We start from the raw sequence: 13688 nt of genomic DNA on the forward strand, positions 1-13688 counted from the left end.
GGGGGAAGGTGGGAGGGCGAGGGCGAACAGCTGGCGTTAGCCCAGCGGAGTCACTGGGCGAGGGGGGAGCCCGGTTCTCTGCCAGCCCCCCCCGTCCCGCCGCGCACGGAGCGGAGTTTTCCTCCTGATTCAAAATAGACCGAGGAATAAACTCCGCTCGGTGCCCGTTGCCGGAGTGTTTACAAAGCGCCGTTGCTACAAACACGGCTGTGCTTCGTTCCAGGTGACCATGGCCGACAGAGCCGCGGCTGAAAGGGCGTGCAAAGACCCCAACCCCATCATTGATGGCAGGAAAGCAAACGTGAACCTGGCCTATTTGGGAGCAAAACCGAGGAGTATTCAAACTGGTGAGGCATCCCGGAGAGCCCGTCTCTCTCTATTAGAATAACTTGTAAGACGAGGAAACGAGTTGCTCGGGCTGGATTCATCTGATCGGATGATGCGCGCTCATCCCTCATAGCTCTCATTGTTGACTGAGGGCACTGTGTAGCCCGGTTACCGCTCTGCCCCGTCTGCTTACTGGTACCTGTTACACCAGCGTTAGGCACTTAAGTTTGTATAACTGAGTTAAAGCCATTTCCTTCTGTGGCTGATCTGTATTCCTGTTGTCTTCTTCGTTACATCGGTATTAACAGTAACATCCACTTCATCATTCCGCCCTTTGGTTTAATGACCGCAGTTACCCAGTGGGTGAAATAAGGCATTATACCCCGTTGGCTCTCCAATAACACCACTTTCACACTGTTCTTTAATCTGAATTCTCATCTGGTCCTCATGCATATCACATACACATATTAAAATTAACTTGCTTCTAAATGGGGCTCTGAATTTGCTCATATGCATAGCAGATGAAATGCATGTTCGTATGGTCCAAGGTGTAATTATGCACTTATATTCTATCTTACAATGGGTGCCATTCATTAATATTTCTTTTTTCTGAACTTTTTTTTTTAGGTTTTACCATAGGTGTGCAGCAGCTACATCCAGCCTTCATTCAGAGACCCTTTGGGTAAGTGGAAGTGTTTCTTAACAGTCTGTTTGAAATCAAATTCGTGAATCAACTTCCTCCTTTTTTAAAATGCATGAAAAAAGCCTTAGCTGTCAAGAGTGGACAGTTTCAACAGCTGTTGTTAATGTTCGGAGTACTTTATTTCTGGTGAAGATTTCAGGAGTTTTGTGCATTTGTCAGCTTTAATGTAATTCCCAAAGATCCTCCTTTATCCTCAGTAAATCTTAGTCATAATAAACCCAATGCGTTGCTTGCTGCTTTGTCAACTTCAAGAATTCACAAGAATTCAAATTAATGGAAAATAGTTTCTCTATAATAGTACTTAAGGTGTCAAAACAATTAAGCAAATTCTGTTCTCATGTTTCTCAAATAAGATCTGCTTCCTCTGTGCCGTTTCCCACGTAATAATGCTTAGGATACAGTTTTATCGTAGAAAACAAATTGCATTGGAAACAAAGTCTGATACTTAATGAAAGTAACATTAGGTCAAAAATTGATTTTGGACAGATGTTATACAAGGCTTGAATAGTCTGCAAAAGTGGGCTTTTGTCTGCTGTTTTCAATAGCTTATACCATCCCTGCTCGGTTAGAAAAGTCCTCTTTTTATACATCTAATAGGATCTGGCAGCTGCTCGGCAAAAGACAAGTGTGCTTCACGAGAACAATAGTGACTGTCATACTGCCTTCATTTAACTGTTTAATGATTGATGCAGTTCTTTTTTTACACCGTTTCAGAAAGTGAATATTGATAGGGTTTTTTATTATTATTTTCTAAGAGCATTACGAAAGTAGGTGCATTTTTTTAAAGCTTTTGAGCACTGCTCTGTTGTGGTTTTTTTGTGTGACTCTAATATAAATAGATGGGATTTTGGCCTTTGTCAACAGAAATACTTCATCCCTTTCCCGCTCTCTGCTAATGTTTTCTTTTGGATTTTTTTTTTTTTTAAAGAAAAAAATAATCTGCTAACAACAAAACTGAAACTTTCACTCCTCTGCCCTCACGGCTGCAGTTGCCAACTGCCCGGGTAATCTCATTCCAGTGAGTTTATGGATGTAAGAGACTGTGTTGCCACAATAGTGCACGCCCAGTGTATGAGAGTTGTGTACGGTTCAAACATGCCGGTTTTCATAAGTGGTTACGGCTCTGTTGGAAAGGCTCGAAGAACATCTGTCATGAAAAGAAAAGTGTCTTTTTTTTTTGGTGCAGGAGCTGCAGTAGTCCGCGTAGACAAGACGCTGTTTTTTAATAGCTCCCCTTGCATGGGAGCTGCGATAGCTTTCTCAGCCCCCAAATCAGGCAGCAGTGGTACATACGAGATGAGAACCCCAGAGGCTTTCCAAATTGCACAGGAGTGCACAAGAGAAGTTGACGATAAAACCAGCCAGTTACGAGTTTTTCCACGCCTGCTAACAGAAAAGAACAAAAGGGTGAAGCACGTTAAACTCCTCGTGTTGGCAGGAGCGCCGGCGCACGCCTGTTCCTCTTGCAGATAATCTGCTGTTCCTGTGGGTGCCGTTCCTGCCCAGCAGCCCCAGCCCTGGAAAACGTAGTTTTTCTTTTTTGAACAGTTTGATTTTAGTGCGGGATCAACTGGCTACATGTTCCTTGTGATGCAGACAGTCACTGTTCCAGTTCTTAGGCATTGGTTTCATCATTAAACCAGCAGAGCTGCAGTTAGCACATACAGCAGAGAGCACTATAAATTATTGATCAGTTGCCAAGAGACAGGAACCAGGAGACTGGAGGGTTGGAGCGAGGGGATTATATATCATTATTTGCAAGCATCAGTAAACAAGAATTTCATTGCATTCAGTCGTGGCTGGAGCAGAATCACTGACAATGGGAATTTGGCAAAAAGTGGAGCCGTTTACCTGAGCGCTGCGACTGGGGCTGCTCTGTGGCTTCTGAGCAAAGCATCAGGTGCTCAGTCAAGCAACGGAGCTTGGCTGCTGGTTCCTTCTTTGTCTCGTCAGTAAACCGACAAAATTAAGAGCCTGCCAGGCTCCGCTCTTGCATTCCCCTCGAACCCACAATTTCCTTGGCTTTCTGTGGGATTTGAGGATAGATAAGGAGTTTATCGGGGCCTGTCTGCCTTTGGAAGCTTCATCAAATTGCTGTTGTCCGTTTGCTCTGCACCACGTGGCGCGGATCCTGACCTTCCCCGCGTGAAGCTCGGTGTCTCGCCTGCTTTGCCCGTGCAGGACGTCGCAGGGTTCTCCCTCCTGCGGTTCCTGCCTCTGCAGAGTGTTTGTGCCCGAGGGCTTGCATGCGTTTTCCGAAAGATGATTGTTATGGGACACGGGGTACCAGGTGTGCAAGCTGGACTTGGCAAGGAAGAAATGAATGAAGAACCCATTAGCTGCTTGGCAGTTAGATAAGAGAAAGCCAGTCAGTCATGTTCCAGCTATCAAGCCACAAAACGCGGGTTTTGGTGAAACCTGAAATGAATGGAAACTATGAAAATTACCCAAACATCAGTGAGGATTATTTATAAACTGAAGGCTTCCCCCAGCCCCAGGCACCCAAATGCAGCTGTAAATATTGTCAGGGGTATGCAGAACAGAAAGAGAAACCACGAGGAGCCTCTCTCCTTCCTCCTGCTGTCCTGGCAGGGCAGGCGTGTGCTCGGCAGACAGCACGGAGTCGGCAGTAAATCCTGTTCTGAAAAGTAGTCTTGAGATTGTCGTAACTGGAGACCTTGATGGTAACATGAGGCAAAAGATGCGCCCGTGTCAGGGTGACTTGGAGATCTGGCTCCTGAGTTTGGGGGAGCACCGTTGGGCCTGGGGGGGCTTAGCCTGGAGCTCATGGATGGCGCTTTGCTTGGGGGCAGCTGGTGATGCCACGGTGTGTCCCTGCGGGTACCAGCCAGCACACAGCTGCACTGATGTGATCTGGGATGGGGGAGACCCCTTCTCTCCAAATGGAGCTGCTGCTGACCGCAGCACTGTCCCTTTTTAAGAAGTTTTGAGAAAGACATGGGACTTCTCGGAAGCTGCTCGGAGAAACTGCATAGAGCAACTTGACCGGGAGTACACGGGGATGTGACAGTGCTGGTTGGTGCCCCCTCTGGGTCCTCTCCTCTGGGACTGCAGCGCTCAAGACAGGCGTGAGCCTGTGCAGGGCACGGGGATTCCCTGGTTCTTCTCTTCCCAGCCGTGCTTGCCGCTCTAGACATGAGCGGCGTATGGCAGCCCGACTCCTGCGGGCCCGGCCCCGCGCCGGGGCCAAGATCGACCAGTGACTGAGTAAGTGACTGAGCTCTTGGAAGCATACAGCTCTCTTGCAGCAGGATCCAGCTCTTTCCATGCTGCTTGCTGGATGTTGCCGCTCCGGAGACCACCCCTGTCCATCCCTGTGTAGTTGCTTATTTTCGTGGCCCCCCAGCTCTGGCCCACGTTAGTCTTGGGCAGCATTGGAAAGAGTTAAATCTCTCGTTGAGTTTGAAATTTCACGCTTTGCTGCTGCTGCAGTTAGGAAGTGAAGAAAGTCCCTCTTTGTGTCAGCCCACCCTCTCTCGCAGCTGTTTATCCTTAAAACTTCTCTATTGGGTTAAAAATAAAAGGAAACAAACTTTCATCGTTTCTGTGGTTATACGTATAAAACAGCGCGTGCTGGCCTTGCTCCGCTCCGCCGCCGTCAGCCGGCGTCCCTCGTGCCCCGACTTCCTACTGCACCGCTTGCCAAAAGCCGGCCGGCTGCCGGACCCCAGCCCGCTCTGCCGCGCACCGGCAGCTCCCGTGAGGACGGCGCACCCGGCACCTGTTGGTTGTCGTGTGCCAATAACATGAAAGCTTTTGGCTTTGGGGGGGATTTCCTAAGAAACGTTCAAATCTGTTTTCCAAACGGCTTCAGCTGCTCATTCTGAGGCACGATTGCTGCTGTTCAGACCCAATGCTTGCCAGGCAGAAAGAGCACTCTTTTATTTATTTATTTATTTATTTACTTTAGAGTAGGCCTGTATTTATAAGCAGATCAGATGGCTTTGCGCATTTTCTTGAACGCTACTTCATGGTGGCAAATGCTGGTGTCAGACTCAAGGGGTTGGTATACAGCTCGTTTTGCTTTTGGGTGTGATTTGCTCATATCCTGCGTCTACTATAGGCCGGTAGGATGATACCAAAGGAGAAGCGCGGTCTGATATATTGACCTTACACTTGGCTACATCAGTGTTGTGCCAAGTTCAAGGCAGTGGTAGACCTTTCTTAGGGGCCGGGGTCCTGGTGAAGGATGCTACGTGCTGTCCTGGTGCAGCGACGTGGGACGGGGACCCAGGCTGAGGTGGCGCTGGCTTTGTCTTGATGGCACATGGCTTGAGTTGTGCCATCTTCTCTGCGGGATTCCATTGCCTTCGGTGGATTTGCTCTTCGTCCTTACCAGCGCGAGAGCAGGTGCCTCAGCAGCGGAGACCTCTGCCGTTTTCCCTCGTTGCAGGAGGAGTGGGAGATGCGAAATTCTCCTGTTCTGGTCTGACTGGTGCCGCTTAGTCCCGATGCGGCGGAGTCATGCACGCGCCTGGATTTCCAGAGCAGTCCAGCTTGTACTTGATCTCATCTTTCCTTTGCGCAGCTGTTGGTGTACTGGTCCCTAACTCTGTCCTATTAAACACATGCCCAGTAATTCAAATGATAAATGCAGCTCTGACCAGCCTGCCTCTGAGCTGAGGACACCAGCGAGGGAACTAGACAGTTGTTGTGCTGATAATTTGGTAGCAAGGACACCAGGTCACTTCTAAATATGACTTAGATGAAGAGCTTGTTCCCCACAGATGGGAGCAAGCCACATGCCAAGGCTAAATATACTCTGTGATCACAAAAGATGAAAGTCGTGGACCTCCGAGTTAAAACCGAGTCTCCTATTTCTCGGTCTCTAAACGCTGTAAACAGGATCCTGCCGTCCCCTGCAATTTCCCAGTCGCCAGATTTGAGCCTTTCAGCTCTCCTGTGCCATAGCTGCCGTGGAGGGGAGCGCTGTGCGGGGGGCAGGCTCCCCGCTCCCCCGGCATCCCGCCTCACGGGAAAGCGTACGGAGAGATGCGTTAGGTGCTGTCGGTCAACGGAAGCACAACTGGCAGCAGAGGTTGCTGAAACTCTTAAAATGGAATTTCTTTTTTGGTTTAGAAATTGCTTGTTTTATCAGCGTAGGTTTTCTTTTCTCAAAAAGAAGTATTTCATTGATGCTTCCGTAGCTAAGGAATTCTACTTCAAAATACTTCATCTATCCGAGAGATAGTTTTTGATAAATCAGATGTGCGGGTGCTTTTAATTAAAAGTCAGTGGAAAGGATCAGGTATGTGGAAAGAAAGTTTGTCAAAAAATGGAACCAGTTGAAAGTAGTCCATTTAATATATATTATGCCAAAACTTGTCAGATACCTGAGGATACTTTAGATATGCTTCTGCAGCCTTCGGTTTCCTCCAAATTGCAGGAGAAAATTGGAAACCTTAGTTAAAGGCAGAATTCCCGGGTTAATCTGTCAGAGCCTCTGGTTTTCCTCCTGTGTGGACAGGATGAATCCAGCATCCTCCGGGGCTTCTCACGCCAATGCTGAAGGACTCGGGCTCCTGTAGTACACTGGTGTGAAGCATTTTCTGTTTCTTCTGTCAGTTCATTTCTGGTTTGGCTGTGCTGTGATAACTTGAAAGGGGAGGGAGGGGTTTTTCCTTCTCTGGGTGGCTGACTAGTTGCGGATAAACTTCCATGTGGCTTTTTCCTTGGTGCCAGATGGCTCTTGTTTCAGGCAGATGTTATCTCCTGCTACCTGAGTGTTTTTCAGCCTGCTTCTCCAAAACTATTTTTGGTCTGGCCCAACGTGCCTTTGTTTGGGATTATTTTTTTTTTTCTTTTTCCTTGGGGTGTGGGGGAAGCAAGACACAGAGGAGAAAGCTGTAAATTGTTGAGCACGGCGAACTCGTGGTGGAGCTCAGCATGTTGATCTCAGACTTTTGGTTAAGCTGAGAAAAAGGATTAGGTCTTTGCGAGAAGATGTACTCTCATCTTTAGTCTGCAACCTCTTTTTTTTTTAATTTTATTTAATTTATTTTTTTCTCTTTGCCTCTGCACCGGCTGTGGGGGAAGCTGTAGATGGCATTTCTTTTTACTTGTTTCTGTGGGATCCACCTTCCTCACTATGGGCCATTTGTTTGTTGCATGGTGAAGTCAAGATACACTAACACTGCAAAATGAGGACATTGCTGCTCTGTGATAGCTTCTCAGTTACTGCGGTGCCTCCTGTTCCTTAAATTTTCTCTCTCTTGCCAAAATGAAAATAAATTGAAATCATGGATTGCTCTCACACTCTTAAGTTAGCGTTTCTCGAGCAATGGGTTTGGTAAGCTCAGGAACTGGCAGGGTTTTTTATTGAATCCTGTAGTACAATCGCTTTTTCTGTTGTAGCAATTCCAGCCTGGGACAGTCTGATGTGGCAGGTTGTTCCTTGGTGATTGCCACCAGTGTGGTGACATCTGGTCCCACAAAGGAGGTACCCAGTCGCATCCCTGCTTGCACAGGCTGCTGTGTAAATCTTCCCAGAGGAGGATGAGTAGAAGACGGACAGGCAAATTAGTTACAAGATGAGCAGAAATTGGGGTGGTTGGTTTGCTATTTTGTGTTTGTGTCATATTGTAGTAGGTGAGGATAAATACCATATCATGGAGCTGCAGAGTGCATCCTTGTCTTACTTGGAGCTGGCTGAGGTCGCTGGCTGATGGGGCAGAAGCCATTGACATTTCAATGCATGTTTAAATCAGCTTTAGTAGGGACATCTCAGGATTCAGAGGTTTGACATGTCAGTGGTTGAAGCGCAGCCTGTGTCAGTGAAAGCTGATGGATGGTGGAGTGGTTGGGGCACGATGAGTGTCCTGATCTGGACCAAAGTGTTGGTGGATAAACTCTGTGAGATCTTCTCCCGGAGTGAGAGTCCTTGTGGGCAAGCAGGAACTGACCTGGCCATGCTCCAGCCTGTAGCCCCTCCTCATTTTGTCTGGATTTGAGAACAGGGCCTGAATTCCTCATGTTTCTCCAGCCTGTCGTTGTGGCTGGGGCCCATACGATACATGTTGCCAAGCGTGCCACTGTGCCACACGGCTTTACTTAAAGCGGCTCCACGAGGTGAGCGCTCGCAGGCTTGGGAGCGTCCTTCAGGAGTGATGTTCTTGGGAGGTGAGTTCCATCAGGACGTGTCTGTGCACCACCAACACCGAGGTGGTGTTGTGGCACTGCTGATGGAAGTGAGGAGCTCCTGGACTGCGGCTGCTTTCCTTGGCGTCGCTGGGGTGCGCTTCCCTGAGCAGATCCTGCCCCGTGCTCTTATACTTGTGAACCCACTTCAAAATACATCTTCAAATCTTGTCATCCAGGCGGTAGTTGGAGGTGTTACTTCACCAGAGGGCAGTTTTCGCGTTGCTGTCACGGTCAGCTGTGGCAATGCTCAGCTCCTTCTGCAGTACCACCTACCAACCGAAGCCCGGCACCGCCTGCTGTCACGTGTTGTGGCAGCGTGGGTGTCCCTGTAGCAGCTAACGGGTCAACTCTGGTGGAAATGGAGGCCAAATTCCTGGGGTCAAATGCCAGAATTTGTGCCTTTCACTGGCAGACACAAAGGGCTCTGTTTCTTTTATTCTTCAAGGAATAAAAGGCTGGTCGTGGCGGTGGCATTTGTGTGCTGATCTCCCTGAGGCTGCCAAGAGCCCCGTGCCCCTGCTCGTTTCCCAAGTGTTTGTGTGATGCCGTGTCCCTCTTGGCAGAGGGTTGTGGTTGTCTCCCACCTCTCCAGAAGCAGCAAAAGCAGCTCCCGGTGTGGCCAGCAGAGCTCGAGGAGGTTGGGAGCTGCTGCCACGCTGCTCTCCCGGACCCGTGCGGCTTGCGGGAGCTGCTCCTGGCTCACGCGTAGGAAGTCCTGCAGGATAGAGGAGAGCTGAGAAGGTGCAGCTGAAACACGTTTTAGGTGTAAACCTGACCTAAAATAATCAAATATCTAAAGTGCCTCTGAGATGAGCTCTGCCCGGCGGAGCTGCTGATGAGGGAGAGGGCTTCATCAGCTCGTTCCTCTTCCTTGCCATTTGGGAAGGGGGTTGGGACACATCGCCTTCTGACTTGTCCCTTCCTCCTGGCTGCCCCTGGGGCTGCCGCTGCCCACCCTGCAGCTCTCCCCGGCAGCTCTGCCGCTGCGGTGGGCAGGACGGGGTGATGGCAGGTTTTAAAAAGTCCGCTCTCTCAGCAGGCAGCACCTCGTGGGAGCCAAGGGCGCTGGCGGCCGCACGCCTCACCTGATGCATCCCAACGTCTCCAGCCAGGACTGTGCCAAAACCAGTCTGCTTTTGGTCTGTCCTTTGTGTTTTTGCACAGCAAAAGCAGAAGCCGAGTCTGCGCCTCCTCTGCCAATGGCTCCGTAACCGTCTCTTTTGTTCTGTGTCTTGCAATTTTGGCTGCCGTGGCAGCGTGCCACATAGTTAGGAACGTGGGCTAATGTGACGGTCCCGGCTGCCCTCCTGCACCACGACGGCCCTGACGAGTCCCTCCTGCGGCCACCGCCGGCTCTAGATGTAGGTTTGACCATGCTCATTGCGTTTTTGTGGCCTTTGCCCATGATTAATCGTAACGCCATAAGCATCTCGTACGTCTGTTCACGGGATGACTTTGATGTGTGGTGGCAATGGCTGATCACTTGGTTGACGTTTTATAATCACGTTGTGTGTATTGTAGATGAAGTTCTCTTCTGGCTGGCAGGGCAGAGCAAAACTGCAGGGAGGAAGGGAAAGGCATCTTAAAACACAGATGTGACTCATTCTGTAGAAATTCAGATTAGAGTTTGCCGATTCCTAGAAAAAGAACTCCAAAAGAGCTTTTTTTTTTCTTGGGAAAAAAAAAAAATGGGGGGGTGGGGGTGTGGAAATATTTTAAGACCTTCTGTGGATGCTGAATGTAGCCAACAGAGAACTTCATCGTACTGCACTGGTGGTGTGGGGTTTTTTGTAGCTGCAAGACATCAAAGTGACCTTACCTTGGGTTGTGTGTTTTGTTTTGATCAATGAGTCACCATCTGTCCGCCTAATTCAGAAGTCCAAATTGCATAATACCTTAATTGAAGCGTCTAGCTAAATTTATTAAAAACCTGTGGACCAAAAGAACTTTCCCTTTTACATAGAAGCAAATTCTGGAGTTGCTGAGTGTGGTTTTCTAGTGCCGTAAAGTATGGAGTGTGATATGCACTTGTGTATGCATTGGGCTGGGGCGTATTTCTGGCAACAGGGTACAGGAATACTTATTGTCTTCTTAGCTGATGGTGCTTTTTGTTCAAAGTAGCATTGAAGAGCTGGAATTTTTCCTTGCTGAGCAAAACGGTGGTGCAGGATGTCGCAGATTCGCTGTCTCTCTGGAGCACGCCGTGGGAGCTGCCATGGAGGAGCGCTGTATGTGAAAGCAAAGCCGACACGTGGAGTTTTTTTGGGATGAGTTGGGAGTGTGCGCTCGCCCCGACGGCCCCACGCATGGCCATGTCCTCTGCATGGGATGTGCTGACTCTGGAGAGCAGTTGGGTGGTGGCAAGGGACACCGGGGGGTGACCTGCGGAGCAGCTCAGCCAGGGTGATGCTCCGGCTGGATTGCTGGGAGGCTCTCTGACTGTCCTCCTGGTCATTTTGCAGGCGCAGGCTGCATGCCTGTGTGCAGGAAAAGTGCAGGCTCCTCTTCTGCTCCTGCTGGTGGGTGTTTTTTTTACTGAGTCCTGAGTGTGAGGATTGTGCATTTGGTTTTTTTGTTGCGTTTGTGGAGTGGTTTTGACTCTGTCAAGCCCTGGAGTGGCAGGAAGCCTGGTAGGAAGCCCAGGGAGAAGCAACAGGCAGCCAGAGCATCCATCACCGACCTGGGATGCAGGCTGTTGTCTGAGCTGCCGATGTACAAGGGAGCAGAGCAAGAGATGTGTGTGGGGTCTGCTCATCTCACCCCTGATGGGTGCCTGGGCCGGTGCTTGGAGTGCTTCTGTGAAGCCTTTCCCCAGACCCTGGCAGGCCAAGAGAGCTGTACAGCACCTCTGCATTATTGAAAACAACCCAACCCAACCCACCAGTGGCCAAGTGTGAGGGAGCTCTGGGCTGGGGCGAGGTGAGGCTCCTCGGAAGGTGCGAGTGTGCAAGTTCAGCTCTTGGTCTGAGCTGGTCCGTAAGCTCTAACTCCAATTCAGCCATGCAGCCGTGGTTTAGGTTGGAGCAACGCCAAAAGTGATTCAATGAATTTCCACCACCTCATCTCATTCTTGTTGGTCACAGGGTGATGATATTGGGTATGGTGCTTTTATGGACCGGGGGGGCTGTGAGGTCCCTGTCTCTGCACTATGCTGGGGATGGCGCTGGCCTCTGGAGATAGTCTTGTACTTCATCAGCCAAAGGTTGAGGTGCTGCTCTCCACCATCCATCCTCCTCCCCGGTGCTGCTCCTTTGGGGGTGGCCTCGTTATATCTAAGGACCCTGATTTCGAAGGCAGTGTTGCTGTGTGTGGGGAGGAGAACAATCGTTCTGTCATCATGCAAATTGCCTCAAGAAAAACCAAAGTGCATATGTGAGTGGGAAAACAAGAGAAAACTCGGTTCAGATGAGCACTTGCTTTGCAAGAAGCCTTTCTCCTGCCTGAAGAGCAGGTTAAACCATCCAGTTCTGGTTGTGAAGCAAATGGGAACAGCCCTGTAACTGCTGGATTGGGGGGGACCGGCCCTAGGTGGACCCCAGTACATTGTAGGTGGTGGCAGAGACTTAGGACAGACACTTGTGTGGGACAAGGGCAGCCCGTGACCCATCCAGCAGAAGTTTCCAGTCCCTGGCTGCGAGTCCCCGTGAAACACCAGAGCACTGGGTCCTGTGGTGAGTCTGTGGGGGTTTCCAACCCTGGAGATCAGATGGATAAGTGGGCAAGAGATCCCCTTCCGGGGGAGCTGAGCTCGGCTCTGGAGAGCGGTTTAGGCACATGCAATCCTGCGGCGTGTGGAGAGCCGGTGGGAGGCTTTTAAAAGTGGTCATGTTTGAAAATGTGCTGTCACACGCATCCACACAAAAAAAACCCAGATATTTGAATCTGCACAAGCTCTTTGAAGAGTTTTACCTTGGTGGTTCTTTTTTTTTTTTTTTTTTTTTTTTGTTTGCCAAAATGAGCTGGGTTTGGGGGCAGGGAGGAGGAGCTCTCTGGAGGGGGGCTTCTGGTTCGTGGTTCCGCAATCAGCCGGCCAAAGGGACCTGTTCGTGCGCTTCTTGCTGCGCGTGGCTCTGATATTCCAGCGCTCGTGTGCCGTTTGCTGGTGGCAGTCTGCACACCCCTCTTTCTTCCACAAGCCCCAGATGCAGAGCTCTTTGCGCTCTGCGCTCGCTTGTGCAAGTGCCCATTTTTGTCTGCCCCATGGCCGTTTGTGTGGATGGACCTAAACCTCCAGGTTTGTGCCATTTTTGCTCTTGTTTGAGGCCTGACTTGTTGTGGGCCCTTTGGAAAATACAGTCTTGTCATTTTGCTGCCTTTTATTTATTTCTTTTTTCCTTTACTCCTCATTAGCCGTTTCTAGCAAATGAGTGGGCAGTCCTGCATCAACCATCTCCAGGATCTTTCAGTCTATGTACTTTAATTGACTGTGGCGTTGATAAATTCCTCTCAGCAGCACGGCTGCCTCGGGGCAGGGGCTGGTGAAAAGTGACACTGTAGGACCTGCGTTCAGGACAGAGGCAGTGCCGGTGGCCACAGGGCTCATGGCCATGCGAGCATCGCTGCCGGGCCAGGCGCTGCTGGCACGGCCGCTGCCGAGGAGTGGTACTCAGGGGAAGACAACCAGAATGAATATCTCGTGTTTTACACCAAACACCCTGTAGCATTGCCCTAAACACCCACTGTTATGGAAACACCGGCTTAAAAGTGTAGTAACTGATAACAGCTTGCAAGCTGGAAGGGCCGCGGCTGTGCCCGGGGACAGTGGTCATCCCTGGGGGAATGACTGGAGGAGTGACCCAGTGTCCCCGGTTCCGGGAGGTGCCTTGTGGGGGCTGTAGGTCCTCAGGAACCTCTAACAGGGTTTGGGCAACGGGGTGAGTGTGGACCTGGAGGACCCGGGGTGCGGCAACGCCGCCAGCGCTGGCGGGGACAGGCAGGGCACATGGGGGCCAGGGAGATACAGCGAGCCAGTCGGGCAGGGGCTGTGTCACTGCCATCCAGGGAGGTTATTCTGGGGATGTGGACAGAGGGAGATACAAGACATGGAGACGAGGGTGTGTGTCCGTTCTTGCAGTCTATGCTTCCCCTCACACTACTCCCACCCTCGGGGTCCAGGCACGTTTTGCTTTTCATTCCCTCCATCCCGAGCAGCACCTGCCTCCGGGGCAGCACCCTTTCTGTGGCTGATGCGCGTGAAATTTGGGGGGGCAGGTGTGGGACATGCAGGCTGAAGGGAGCCCAGCCCCTCGCTGACTCTCTCCCTTTTCCTCCACAGACTCACGCCTCACTATGTTTACCCTCAAGCCATCATCCAGCCCAGCGTGGTGATCCCTACCCCTGTGCAGTCCATCACATCTCCCTACATCGACTACACCGCCGCCAGCCAAGCCTATTCCCAGTACACCACAGCTGCCTACGATCAGTACCCCTACGCTGCCTCTCCTGCCGCCGGGTTTGTGGGATACGGCTACACGGGGGCGCTGCAACACCCCACTCA

At 50.6% G+C, this 13688-nt stretch overlaps 1 protein-coding gene across 1 annotated transcript in view; it reads left to right on the forward strand.

The window, feature by feature from the left end:
• Nucleotides 1-229: 229 nt before the first annotated feature.
• RBM38 (RNA binding motif protein 38) overlaps nt 230-13688 on the forward strand; it is a 13660-nt gene continuing 201 nt past the window's right edge. The window contains 4 exon segments of the mRNA XM_009893371.1: nt 230-347; nt 955-1009; nt 13467-13682; nt 13684-13688. The exon segment at nt 13684-13688 is cut by the window's right edge and continues 201 nt beyond it. Coding sequence (XP_009891673.1) covers nt 230-347; nt 955-1009; nt 13467-13682; nt 13684-13688 — 394 coding nt within the window.

The sequence above is a fragment of the Charadrius vociferus genome, unplaced genomic scaffold, assembly GCF_000708025.1.
Source record: "Charadrius vociferus isolate BGI_N301 unplaced genomic scaffold, ASM70802v2 scaffold259, whole genome shotgun sequence".
In the NCBI taxonomy this organism is placed as follows: domain Eukaryota; kingdom Metazoa; phylum Chordata; class Aves; order Charadriiformes; family Charadriidae; genus Charadrius; species Charadrius vociferus.